This window comes from Podarcis bocagei (genome assembly GCF_964188305.1).
Source record: "Podarcis bocagei genome assembly, chromosome: 7".
NCBI lineage: Eukaryota > Metazoa > Chordata > Lepidosauria > Squamata > Lacertidae > Podarcis > Podarcis bocagei.
The window spans coordinates 33,007,677-33,020,440 of record NC_138132.1 but is presented as its reverse complement, the minus strand read 5'-3'; the positions used below and the strand labels follow the sequence as shown (position 1 = coordinate 33,020,440).

Below are 12,764 nucleotides of genomic sequence, written 5' to 3'. Positions count from 1 at the left end.
GCCAGAGGTTCACAATCTGCATTAAGATGAGGCATGGCTGGCCCCTCTATGTGTGAGAAACAGCTTGTACAGGGAAGTCTAGGGCGTTGCTTGAAAGAAGTGTGCCTCCCTATGAGTGATGCCCTCTCAAGAACTACTGTTCCCAGAGTCCCTTAGCACATGTACAATGGGAGGAAGAGGCAACAGAGTGTCACAGCAGGAGGGTGGAACAAGCACTGCGATAATAATCAGGGACACGGACATGCCAGGGATGTTGGAAAGGAGCCAGTACTGCAATTAAGATTTACAGGCCTCTGAAGATGTGTGAGTCATTGGATGAGGCCCATTCCCAGAGCACCTAGAAGAACTGGCAGTAGATTGCCAGGTACAGAAAACATCTGTATGGTGAGAGGTTAGCCTAGCCTATCCCACCCCAAAGCAGAGCATCAGGAAGGTAGCAGAAGACACGTCCTCTCCCTGCTCTATCATTGTTATGGCACATTCTTTCCACCTGTGAGGTGAGGTACCTGCAGTAGAAAAGGCCCAGGATCCAGCACAGTTGCCCTGGTCCAGCGGCTCGTGGATCATTCCTGCCCACTTCTCAGCAGCGTTGAAATGGGAAGGCAGCACCTCATTGGCATCCATATTCATCTACAGAGAGAGGGGAAAGCAGGAGAAGGAAGTCACTAGAGAGCAGGGAAATGTACCCAGGATTCACAGCGGAAACAGCAACAGGAATCAGGCCATATCTTGCAACAGGCTCTCCTCGGTTGCTGCTTCAAGATACTCACTGGAGCAAAATTGTTGGTTCTTCTGCTCCAATTTAGTGCTAAAGAGCAGGTTTTCCAGGGGAAAGTAGCAGGGCAAAGGCAAAGCAGCCAGACCTGGGCACAGACAGCATGGGACAAGCGGAAAAGCTCTTGAACCCCATGCTTTCTAGGACAGGCAGACTAAGCGGGACAAGCCCTGAAAGTCAAGAAACCAGAATAGAAGCTGTGTAAAACTTCCTGCCCTTTCCTGCTACTTCCTCTCCCAGCTTACATAACCTTGAGAGTTCCCACGTTGCTCAGTCTCAAAGCAACAAGAGCAAGAGCAAAAATTGCTCAGGCTTGGAATCATGTCCTGTTCTGTTGACGGACAGCTTGTGCTCGTAGCCCAACAGACAAGGTCTCGTCGCTTCCCTTGCTGGAAAAGGGGGGCCTTCAGTCCAGCCTGGCCTCTTCCCTTTCCCTGTTCTAAAAAGAGAGCAGAGATCTGGGGGCCACCCTGGCTTGATTCCTCTGACATTTTAGCCGGCTTCCTTTGGTCTGGTGTTTGCTTTAGGGGAGCAGATTACGTCAGGGATAATGCACTGCTGAATCAGCAGCCTCTGCTGATGTCCTGAGGGGCTGCAGTGGCCTTCCCAGGAGTGGGAAAGAACAACACAGCCAGAAAAAGAAAGGACATGTGTCCCCTCCCCCTGAAACCACCCTCATCCCCAGGACTAAAATTGCTGAAGCAGCTGAATTTGTTTGCAAACATCTCCAGGGCCCCTGACGTCTCAGGATTGTTTTGTAGATTGTATGATTGATGGTGAATTTGTAATGTTCTATTATGTTCTATTGTGTTAGTGTTATTTGTTGTTTGTAAACTGGTTTGGGATTCGTTTGAATGAAAAGCGACATAGAAATACAATAAATCAAATCAAACGCTTCTCTTAACAAAGTCACACATCTTCCCTCTTTTCCCCACAAAAAAGTGTAAGTGACCTCCCTCTTATATTGTTGTAGATTGTAAGCAGGGCTTTTTTCAGATGGAACTCACCAGAACTCAGTTCTGGCACCTCTCAGGTGGGCACCATTGACCTTATAAGTGAACAAGGGAGGCATTCATGGTGAGTTCCGGCACCTCTTGCCCTAGGAAAATAGCACTGATTGTAAGCCTTCCTGATTTAGAGCTCAGCATTCCAGGCCATCCTCATTACTGCCACTGTAAGGACTGGATGCCTGACTACCGTATTTTTCGCTCTATAAGAAGCACTTTCCCCCCTCCAAAAATTAAGGGGAAATGTGTGTGCGTCTTATGGAGTGAATGCAGGCTCCATGGCTTTCTCTGAAGCCTGCAGAGCGAGAGGGATCGGTGCGCACAGATCCCTCTTGCTCTCCAGGCTTCAGGGATAGCCGCCCGAAGCCTCCAGAGCACTTCGAGTTGCTTTCGCTAAAGCCAGGAGAGCAAGACTCTCCCTCTCTGCGCAGCGCCCCTTCAGCTAAGCTGCAGGAGAAGCGGAGCCCCTTCCATTTCTCCTCCCGTTTCGCTGAAGGGGTGCTGCACAGAGATCCCTCTTGCTCTCCTGGCTTCAGGGATAGCCATCCAAAGCCTCCGGAGCGCAGCGGGAGCCCCCGCTGTGCTCTGGAGGCTTCGCGTTGCTTTCGCTGAAGCCAGGAGAACAAGAGGGATCGGTGCGCACTCCTGGCTTCGCTTCGCTGGAGAGGCACTGCACAGCTTTCCCTCTCTGCACAGCGCCCCTTCAGTGAAGTGGGAGGAGAAATGGAAGGGGCTCTGTTTCTCTTGCCACTTCGCTGAAGGGGCGCTGTGCAGAGAGGGAGAGAATATTTTTTTCTTGTTCTCCCTCTCTAAAACTAGGTGCGTCTTGTGATCCGGTGCGTCCTATAGAGCAAATAATACGGTACATTGGCTTTTGGCCTGATCCAGCAGACTCTCCATGTTTTCTCTCTCTCACGCCCCCCCCCCTTTTAATTACTGTCAGCAGGTAACAAAATCGGGCTTGAAACTGACCTCTCAGAAGTCAGAGGGGTAACTGGGTGTGAGTTTCAGAGCTCTCAGAGCTACGTGCCTGAAATTTATCCCTTATCCCTTCTGACACAACTGGGAAAATTATGACATGTTCTTTTGTATTTAATTTTCAGAAGCGCAGAGGAAGAAAACTCCCAGGCTTTGGAAAGAAGAAGTTCAGAATGAGCCTTTCTGGATCATCCACCAAGCGAGACTTACATGGAGTTCATTCATGTTCATGACAGCAGTGGGGGGTTTGATGGTGCCAAGCCGATACTGGATGCCCTCCTCTAGCGTCATGCCCCAGAACTGGCTGTAGTTGGAGGCTCTCCAGCTAAAGAAAGATGGAAGAGACTCCATTGAGAAGATGAACCTTTGCTCAGGGAGACCCTGAGAGATCCATTAGAGAGTGTGCCAGCATTCGGAACTAAGCAGCTACCTTGGTAAGAAAACACCACCAGTTCATAGTTCTTGGATATATGACAAGCCAGCTCCCTTTCCTCTTGGCATTCTTCCTTGACTCAGAACTGGCATGCAATTTAAAGGGAGACTCTGCCTGCTCAGTCTGCCCAGGAAGGGTGAGAACCCCCCAATTCACAAAGAAACTAATTGATTGCTGTGGCGTTTTGAAGAACTGGAATGCAATATAAAACAATAACAATCAGTTCTAATTCTGTACATGGCATCCCTGTGCCAACAGAGTCAAAAAGGACCACTGAGAAACAAAATGGAGGCATTGGTATGCTCAGCTGAATACTGAGGTATGCAGCTTTCGGAACACTACTGTGCCATTACATAATGGGCATATAAGCACCACTTTATGTCAGATATATACTGACCACCACATGTATCTTATAAGTTTCCAGCTTCTACCCAGAACAGACAACAAAAAACCACTGTCTGCACTCTGCCATCAAGCTCTGTGATACAACCACATCTGTTTTAACCCAGTGGGTAGAGACTCACAACTGGAATTCCTTATTAGACAACAAACACTTGGAGATTTTACTGCAATCAAGCTGTATATAAATGTTGCTAAATAAATCAATACAGTACACACACACACACACACACACACCACACAAAGTGAAAATGCAGATCAGCAAAGCCAGACAGGTACCCAGAAAGGACTTATTATACAACAGGCCTAGATAACACAGCTTGTTGTTACTTGTAGTTCCCAGCTAAATCCACTCCAAGGAGCTACAGCCCATCCTGGACAAAGGTACCTCCCTCTCACTGGCCTTGGGTGGTAGGTCTTACTTATAGACACATCCTCAAGCTAGCACAGCTCCTCACCAAGAATAATAGGCCACAGACACAAACACAGGGACCAGACCCTGCAACAGACCCAGGTTCCAATCCTGTCTCCACAGCTCCTCAGAAAACACTACTGCAGATCCTAATAATGTCAGCCAAAATGTCAAGGGGACACTGACCAGCTCATCTTACACGACAACAATCTCTCATTTGCCAGCGATGCCTTTCTGCATCCTACATAAGAGCAACAGAACAACGGCTGTGCAAAAAGTATAAATGGACTGAACTTGACACTTGAAATAGCAATTTAAAACACACACACACACACAAAAAAGCCCAACAACTGTAGGGGACCATTTCAGTGTACTTGGACACTCTGCCATGAACCTTGTTCTTTAACAGAGGAATTTCAAAAGAAAACTGAAGCATGAAACCAATGAATCACAGTTTTTCTAGTGGTACCATTTTTCAAAAGGTTCAAGTCTACTAGCTGCCTTAAATCAGGATAATGGGTTAACTCTTGGGGGGTGAGCTTGAGGGACAATATCCATGAGGGTCCTAGCTTGGGTTCCACAGACCCCTGGGCCACTCGCCTCAGGTGCAGTATCAGGAACTTGTTCCAGGTCCTCAGCTAGTGCTACAACATCTCCAGATCCAGCCAACCTATCCTTTTATGACACTGAGGTAAAGGCTGGAACAATGGCAGCTTTTTCTTTAGGCTTATTCCTTCCTGCCCACAGCTTTGACAACAAGCTGCAAAATGGTGGATATGTGGCTCCACTCCTCACCACTGCTACACTTCCCTCGGAATGGAGACCACCAACTTTTGTTGGACCCCTCCTCCCTAGCAGCCTGCTTGATTCGTCAAATTGAGGTTCTTCTTCTTACCCATAATTCCCTCTGTTGATGGCATCTATCATATCCCCATTGATGAGGCAAGCGTGGTTTTCACAGGACCATCGCCCATTTCCTTCACAAGTGCTGAGAAGAGAAGACATGGGAAACGTTAGATATACGAAGCTATGGAAGGGTGGTAAGCTAGTAGCCAAAGGGAGATACTTCCAGAAGTCTAGGTCCAGCAGTGGCCTGCGAGGTGGTGTGGAGCCACCCTCCTGACACCAGCTTTGCTGACACTGACCTGAATGCAGTGAGCTTGGGCAGAATGATGATGCCATAGGGGCTGTGCAGGCCCACTGGCAGAGCCAATCCAACACACTCCCTCTGGTGTGCCCAGGCAACTTCAACCTCGCCGCCAACCTGCTTTACACCAGAGGTTGCCAGTGCATTGCGTGAAGGTGCATAGCACCCACCAAGGTCTTCCCTGGCAGACCACCTTGCAGCTTAAACTGAGCAACTCAGCAATGAGCAGTACAGAATTCTTCAAGTTTGTTACAAAGGACTCTGCACCTTGTGGAACCAGGTGCAGATCACCTGAGGATCAAATTTATAACTGTACAAAGGAGATAGGTGATGAGCCAGGGCAGACCACAGCACAGATATAACCAAGGCAGTTCTGACTTCCATAGGAACCTAGGAAGCTGCCTTAAACTAAGTCAGAACATCTAGCTCAGTGTTGCCTACACTGATTGGCAGTGACTCTCCAGGGTTTAAGATAGAGGATATTCTTAGCCCTGCCTGGAGACACCAGGGATTGAATCTGGGACACTTTGCAGGCAAAGTAGATGCTCCACCATTTAACTACAGCCTTGCCTTCTACCTTCCCCACAAGACTCCCCCCCCCCCAATCATCTTGGCCCTCTTTGCTGCCGCCTTTGAAGGTGCTCCAGTGTGTCTACATCCAAATTCAAAGTGCAGAATCTACAAAAAGACACAGAGCTCCAAGTGAGATCTGACTAGTGCTAAGAGCTTTATTGACTTATTGGAACAGGCTCCTTTATTAAAGAAAGCTTGAGATTCTGAGGATGCTGGAAGTAGAAGGGCTGTAGCTTGGTGGCAGAACATCTGCTCTGCATGCAGAATGTCTCAGGTTAAATTCCCAGGATCTGCAGGTGGAGCTGGGGGAGACCACTCTGAAATCCTGGAAAGCCACTGTTAGACAGTTGAGTTGGCTGGACACAATGGTCTGACTTGATATAAGGCACCAAAAACCATGTGCACACACACACGCTCTTAGACCAAGCTCCCCCTGCACATGGTCTATGGCCAGGCCTTCTGCAAGCACATTGCTAGCACAAGGTGCCCTAATCCTTTTCACGAAGCCTTCAGGAAACACGGTGGCCTTGCTGACGAGGAGCCAATTCCAACATTAGCTATGCTTCATAGAACGCTTGGCATTTTCTCTCGGCCAAAAGGCACTTTAAAAAGCAACAACAATCCTTTCCCCCACCCCCTTCCCCATCCTGAAGGCAAAAAAGGTTTTGTCCTTTTACGGACCTGCCTGGCAGCAACACTCTCCCCTTAGAGTCTGCATCCTGCCAGGGCCTGCTGTGCAGTTAACTGGAGCTCATTCGGGACTCTCTGTTTAACCCTCATCTTCCCTTTGCCTTTCGGACCACAAGGAAAGCTTTGTTGCTGGATCTGGTCAAAGGCGCATCAAGTCTAACACCATGTTCTCAATGCCATGGTGAACATAAGAACAAAAGGAAAAAAGAGTCTGCTAGATCAGGCCAGTGGCCCATCTAGTTCAGGATCCTATTCTTGGAGCAGCCAACAAGATGCCCATGGGAAGCCTAGAAACAGGACCTGAGCACAACAGCACTCTCTCCACTTCTGACTCTCAGGAACTGGTATTCAGAAGCATTACTGCCTCCAACCATGCAGACAGAGGCTAATAGCCACTAATAGCTTTCTCCTCCATGAATTTGTCTAATTCTCTTTTAAAGCCATCCTAGTTAGTGGCTATCACTGTCTCCTGGGGGAGTGAGTTACATAGCTTGACCATGCTCTGTGTGCATTGTGTTTACACTAAATAATAATAATAATAATAATAATAATAATAATAATAATAATAATAATAGTTGTTGTTTTATTTGCATCAGGCCCTTCTGACTGTGTTGCCCCAGCCACTCTGGGCGGCTTCCAACAAATACAAAAGCATAATCAAGCATCTTCATTCTTCCAGCTTATTTCAACGCATTTCCCTGTCACTTTCCTAACTGCAAAAGTCCATGCAAGTTTCTAAAGCAGATTTTTTGTTTTGCAGATCTGTTAAGCAGTGCAAACTGAAAGCTCTAGCATGCACTCAGATTCCTTCTGCCAAATGCTGACGGCCTGAAGGGAACCTTTGGCAGTGAGACTTTGACTGAAAAAAATGCTTCTGTGATCAAAGAGCCCAACTTACCAGAAGTTGCAGTTATCTCTGTAGGTTGAGCCTGTTGGGAACTTGTGTCCACTACGGATGCAGGCTGGAAAAAAGGGAACAAGGAGAAAACTGGGATGGGAAACTGAGTGCCTATGGATCCATATAGATAGCAAGAAGGCTTACATTTTGGTAGAGGGGCTCAACCGCCCAATATCAGGATTCAGTGCAGTATTCTGTACAACTGTTTACTGCTGTGGATGCTGGGAAAGCAATATTTAGTTAGGCTGATTGCTTGTACTAAAAGCCCAGATGTCATGCTTATATTGCGTTATATTTATTGTACACTTGTATTTGAATTTATCATACTTTATTGTATTTTTCTTTTCTATTTTTTCCATCACTTTGGGGGCATTTGGGCCAAAAAGCAGTATGTATGTATGTGTACACACACACACACACACACACACAGAGACAGACACACACACACACACACACACACACACACACCAGCCATAATCAATAGGAACCAGCAGTGGAGGAGAGACTCCTGATTGCTGGGAATCTCTCTCCAGCTTTTGGAATACAACCCCCAGCAGAGTTTGGGAAGGGAAGACTCTGCTCCAGTTAGTGGGAGGGGCAGCAGAGAAATGGTTTGGGAACCAGTTGCGCAGTTTCAAACCAGCTAAAATCAGATAGAGAAGAAAGAGCAAGAGCTGAGAGCACTGCTTGGGTGTAGCTGCTGGTGTTTATGGGCGTCTATTAACCCCTGCCATGCTCTGATTGTATACTGTAAGCACATCAAATATTACAAAAGACATCATTAAGCCTTCAGGGCTTTATCATCTGAGCTAAACCCTGTAGCACATTTCTTGTAATTTCTCACTAAAATATTGTAAGGCATGCTGGGAGAACCAACACACTGATGTAGCCTGGCTTAATTACGTACCACTCCCTGGTTCTGGAGCAACAATAACTTACTGTTTAGAAGCTTCTCTTCCTCCATAAATGTACATGGAAAGTATGGGATAAATTCTACCCTTTTAACCTTTCCAGAGTACAAAAGGCTGGTTGAAGCTCGCAAAGGTTGAACTGTATAAAATCTCACTGTGTTCAGTAGAGTTCGCACTCCTGCGCTGAGGGTTTGGATCGAGAGCTCAGGGTCAAAGTTTGATTAATTCAAGGCTGGAGCATGTTTCAAATGCCATTTTCCAAGTCGGGCTTGGAAAATGTGAAGGGAGGGGCAAACCCTAGCTCTTAAGAAGACAGGAAGAGCCTGCTGGTGGCCCATTGAAGTCCAGAATGTACAGAACCTCCTTAGTTGTGTAGGGAGGGGCAAGAGGCAGGTTTCAGGCATGTAATTCTGCTCCGTGAACCCTGAAACTCCTGTGCAGTTATCCCTCTGCCTTCTGAGAAGTCAGTTTCAAGAAGATATGTGTTACCTGTTGGCAGTAATGTACAGAAACGTAAGAATATACAAAGAGCCCTGCTGGACCAGGCCAAGGACATCTTCTCACAGTTGCCAATCAGATGCCTACAGGGAGCCTGCAAGCAGGACCTGAGGACAGCAGCACCTCGCTGCACCTGCAGCTTCCAGAAACTGGTATTCAGAGGCATGCTGCCTCTGACAGTGGAGGTGGAACAATGTGAATGTGATAAGACATGATCTTGCGGCAGTAACAGAAGGTGGTGTTCCTGACCAGCTTGCAAGTCAGGAAGCCTCCTTTGAGAAGGTTGTCTCTGCCATGAACTCAGCAGGATCCCCAATGCCCTGGAGAATGGCTAGCTCTCAGTGTAGGCAGTACTGTACTAGAGGGGTCAATGACCAGAAGGCAGGACATCTGGTTTGCAAATCATTTATTATTATAATTATGATTCACTTTAGGGAGAGCTGGGGATGTCCCTGGTCTATAACCCTGACAGCCATTGCCAGTCAATGAGGATGAGGCTGAGCTAGATGGACCAATGATCTGGCTCAGCATTAGGTTGCCTCCTACGTCTCAGGATAAGGTACCTCCCAATGTGAAAAATAGCAATAAACATGACAATTTATCTGAGTATGCCCAAAGTGCTTTTTTCCCACCACTGGGGGTGGGAGGGTGAAATAGTCCATGCACACCAAAACCTGAGAGTGTGGAATTGGTTTCCCAGCTAGGGTTTAGCAGTGCTCTTTTTAGAAATTAACTGCTTGGGGCAGGGAGAAAATTTAGCCCAAAATGAAAATTTCTATTTCCCCTTTGGATTCAGCTTTGATGGGGTTAAACGTCTTATTTCAGAGGGAAGCCAGAGCCCTGAGGGAAGCTGAAGGCATTCCCCACACCAGCCCTTCTATGAGACGCTCAAGAGAAAGGCGCCTATTGTTTTTAAGCAAGGATGGAAGGGGAAATCACATTTTCCTTAAAGGGGGTCAAGGGGATTTTGCAGCTGCTGCGGAAGTATCCCTACTGGGACTCTGGGGACTGTGATTGTGCCAAGGGCATGACACATCTAGTAGAGGCATATTTAAGGACCCAAACACTGACGTCTTCAGCATGTGGAGTGGGGGGAATGGGAGAATACCAATAATAATAAATATCCACACATTTAATCATAAGGTTGGTCTTTCTCAGATCAATCCGAGTGCCCAGTGTAACATTACAACAACAGCATCCTAATTATTTTATCTGTAAGCCTCCTTGTGTCCCAGTCTGGGGAAAAGGTAGGGTGATGATCATGATGATGATCATGATGATGATCATGATGATTTGGCCCCAACATTGGGCACTCCAAAATGCACTGCCTCTTCTCTGGCTATCTTCTCCAATGTGGTGGTGCTGGTGGAGCCTGAAGAGAGCTGTGGACCAAAATATCTGGAGGGCATTTGGTTGATGAATGTGGCTTTCTATGCCGGCTTCCACAACAGACATTTACCATAGAATTGTTGTTCTTTCTTCATCATTTTTTTTTACAAGGCATCTACACGATGTCATTATCAAAGCACTGCCAGCCTGTGTTTCCCCTGTGCTCTGTTTTCTGCAGCTTTTTTTTCAGACTGCAGGAAATCCAGTTTGGGGAGGAAGGATCAGAAGAGTAGCATGAACTCAGCCTGTCTCATCTACAACTACTAAGCATGGTTTGGATGCATTTAGTGATGAACTGGGCAGGAGAGTCTATCGCCATGCCCCTAAACTTTGGCACACCTCCAATAGGCACCATTCTATCCATGTGCTTATTTCTTTAAGCAATCTTGGGTAGTGCTAGGAACCAACAGCCTGCCTGCTGCGACTTTCCTTCTGATCTGTTTCTACAATCTATAGTATTAACACAGAGGAAGAGAAAACGAAAACACACACAAATGCAACCATTCATAATTGTCCAGCACACACAGCCACTTATGCCCACAGACCCTTATCTGACCAAGTCACAAACACCTATCTCAAAACATCTAACCTTCTAAACAACTTTTCTCAACCCTGTGCCCTCCAGGTGACTTGGACCATCAGCACCCCAAGCAGTGTGAACAAAGTCTGCAAAGCAGCCCACATCTGTACCCCCCTCCTCTCCCCTCAGACTCACCTCCATTGTTATATATATCTACCCACCGATCAGGCAATCCACCCGCAAGTAACCTACCTTTCTGCACAGCAAATGGAGGTTGGATGCCCAAACAGTACTCCCAGAAATCGGGGCAGCAGTCAGAGACAGTGCGGTTGCAGAAGAGGTCGCAGTAGCAGATGGTGTCCAGATATGGTACTGTGCAGCCATCATCCCTCCCAGGGCAGCAAGCATTACGGCGTTCGCAGTAAGAACCTCCTGCGTCCCGGATCCCCCGTTCATGCAATCCTGGGGCCAGCTCCCTCCGCGTACGAGATGCCCGGAGAGCAAGGGCCTCTTCTGCCAACAGCACTATGGCCAAGAGATTCCAGAAGGCCTCCATTCTTCTGTTTGATCTTCTGGGATCTGCAGGTCCTGGAGAACAATGAAAAGATGGAGAATCACACAGAGGAATCGATCTTCCTTTTACACTATGTGGAGCTTGGTTGGATACATACCAACTTATCCACCCCGTAAAATGATGCTCAAAGTGATTTACAATACAAAACAAAAACACAACATAAAAAATTAAAGTGACCTGTTCAGTGCAATAACATCAAGGACAATACTTCCCCCTAGCAGAACAGAGTTTCTGGAACTCTGACCCAAATCCTCCAAAGAGCACCCCAAAGTGTAGTCACAATTGTGCCCCTGAAGGCAGACGCTCACAGCAGGCACCAGCAGCCCTTCACATTGATCGTCTCCCTTGGGTTGCTCTGCACCCTGCCTGGCCTGACAGTCAATCCCCTCCATGAAACATGCAGGAATGTGCAGGGAGCAATTTTGCAGGGGAGGGCGGGCAGTGTTCAACATTCAAATGTTTTGCCCCAATAGGATCCTCCTATTCAGCTGGCAGCTCGAGAGAAGAAATCCCACGGGTCTCACCAGCATGCTCTGGGCTTCCCTCGCTGGAAGATGGTGTTCAGCTTGACCTTCAGGTATCCAGGAGCACAGGGCTGGCTCAGCCAGAGTACAGTAATCATGTCTCTTACATCCTCTGATATATCTGTCCCAGCCATTTTCCCTGAGCCCAGGCTTTTCAAGCCAGGAATGTAACTCGGGACATTTTCCTGTTTACGCTGCCTTCAGGATGGAAAAAGAAAGCAAAAGGGTACAGCCTTGAACTTGTGAACTGAGCAGCTGAAAGCAGCCGATCAAATGAGGAGGGGAGAGCACTGGGCGTTCTTCCAGGCTGGCTTTTACTGGAGGACAGAGACACCTCATTTTTACACCATCCTCAAAACATGATGCCAGCCTGAATTCCACACACCCCCACCTCCAATTTAATTCAGATTTAATGAATTTCTGGGGGTAATCTGATAAGGGTTTTTTCCCCCCCCTCAAGATAACTGTTGCCAATGATACATTTGGAATATGAAGCTAGAACTCCAAAGTGACTGTTTCTGAACTGTGGTTGAAGTTCAAAGTTTCTCAAAAAAGAAATTGGAGGAAGGATGAGCCCCCTCACCTCTCATGTTAGAAAGACTGGGTGCTGGTGTCTGCTGTGCCCCCTAGCCCCAGAAGAGGAAGACGGCCTCTGCCCCATTCTTATTCCTTCTCTGGCATCTCCCCTGTGTCCTCCCATCTCATGGCCACCTGGGATTAAGAAGGCACCTTCTATGATCTCAGACTTCAGCAATGCAATAATTTTTCTACTCTCAGCAGCAGCCATCTCAAGAGGAGGGCGGCTCAAGGTCAGAAGGCAAGGAAGGAATCTGGGCCTCTCCCCCCACCCCACACCTCTGCCTTGCTCTTCCAGATGCTAGGAAGTAGTGGGGCGTCATTTTGATTAACTGTCGCCTTCTGACCTCAGTCGGCAAAGTCCACGGAAACACACAGGGCGGCTCATCAATCTGAGGAGGTGGAGCGTTCAAGAACGGCTCTCACCTCGTGCAAGGCAGGGAATCTGGGCTTGTGCCTG

General features: G+C 47.6%; 1 protein-coding gene across 2 annotated transcripts in view; it reads right to left on the bottom strand.

Annotated features, from left to right (window-relative positions):
• TINAGL1 (tubulointerstitial nephritis antigen like 1) overlaps window positions 1-12,333 on the bottom strand; it is a 106,274-nt gene extending 93,941 nt beyond the window's left edge. For both annotated transcript variants that reach the window (XM_081200055.1, XM_081200054.1), the window contains exons 1-6: window positions 12,312-12,333; window positions 10,883-11,218; window positions 7,313-7,376; window positions 4,900-4,992; window positions 2,971-3,085; window positions 507-630 (exon numbers count right to left, since the gene is read on the bottom strand). In XM_081200055.1, the coding sequence (XP_081056181.1) occupies window positions 507-630; window positions 2,971-3,085; window positions 4,900-4,992; window positions 7,313-7,376; window positions 10,883-11,218; window positions 12,312-12,318 (739 nt within the window). In that variant the 5' untranslated portion in view covers window positions 12,319-12,333. The remainder of the gene's footprint in view (window positions 1-506; window positions 631-2,970; window positions 3,086-4,899; window positions 4,993-7,312; window positions 7,377-10,882; window positions 11,219-12,311) is intronic.
• Window positions 12,334-12,764: the final 431 nt, after the last annotated feature.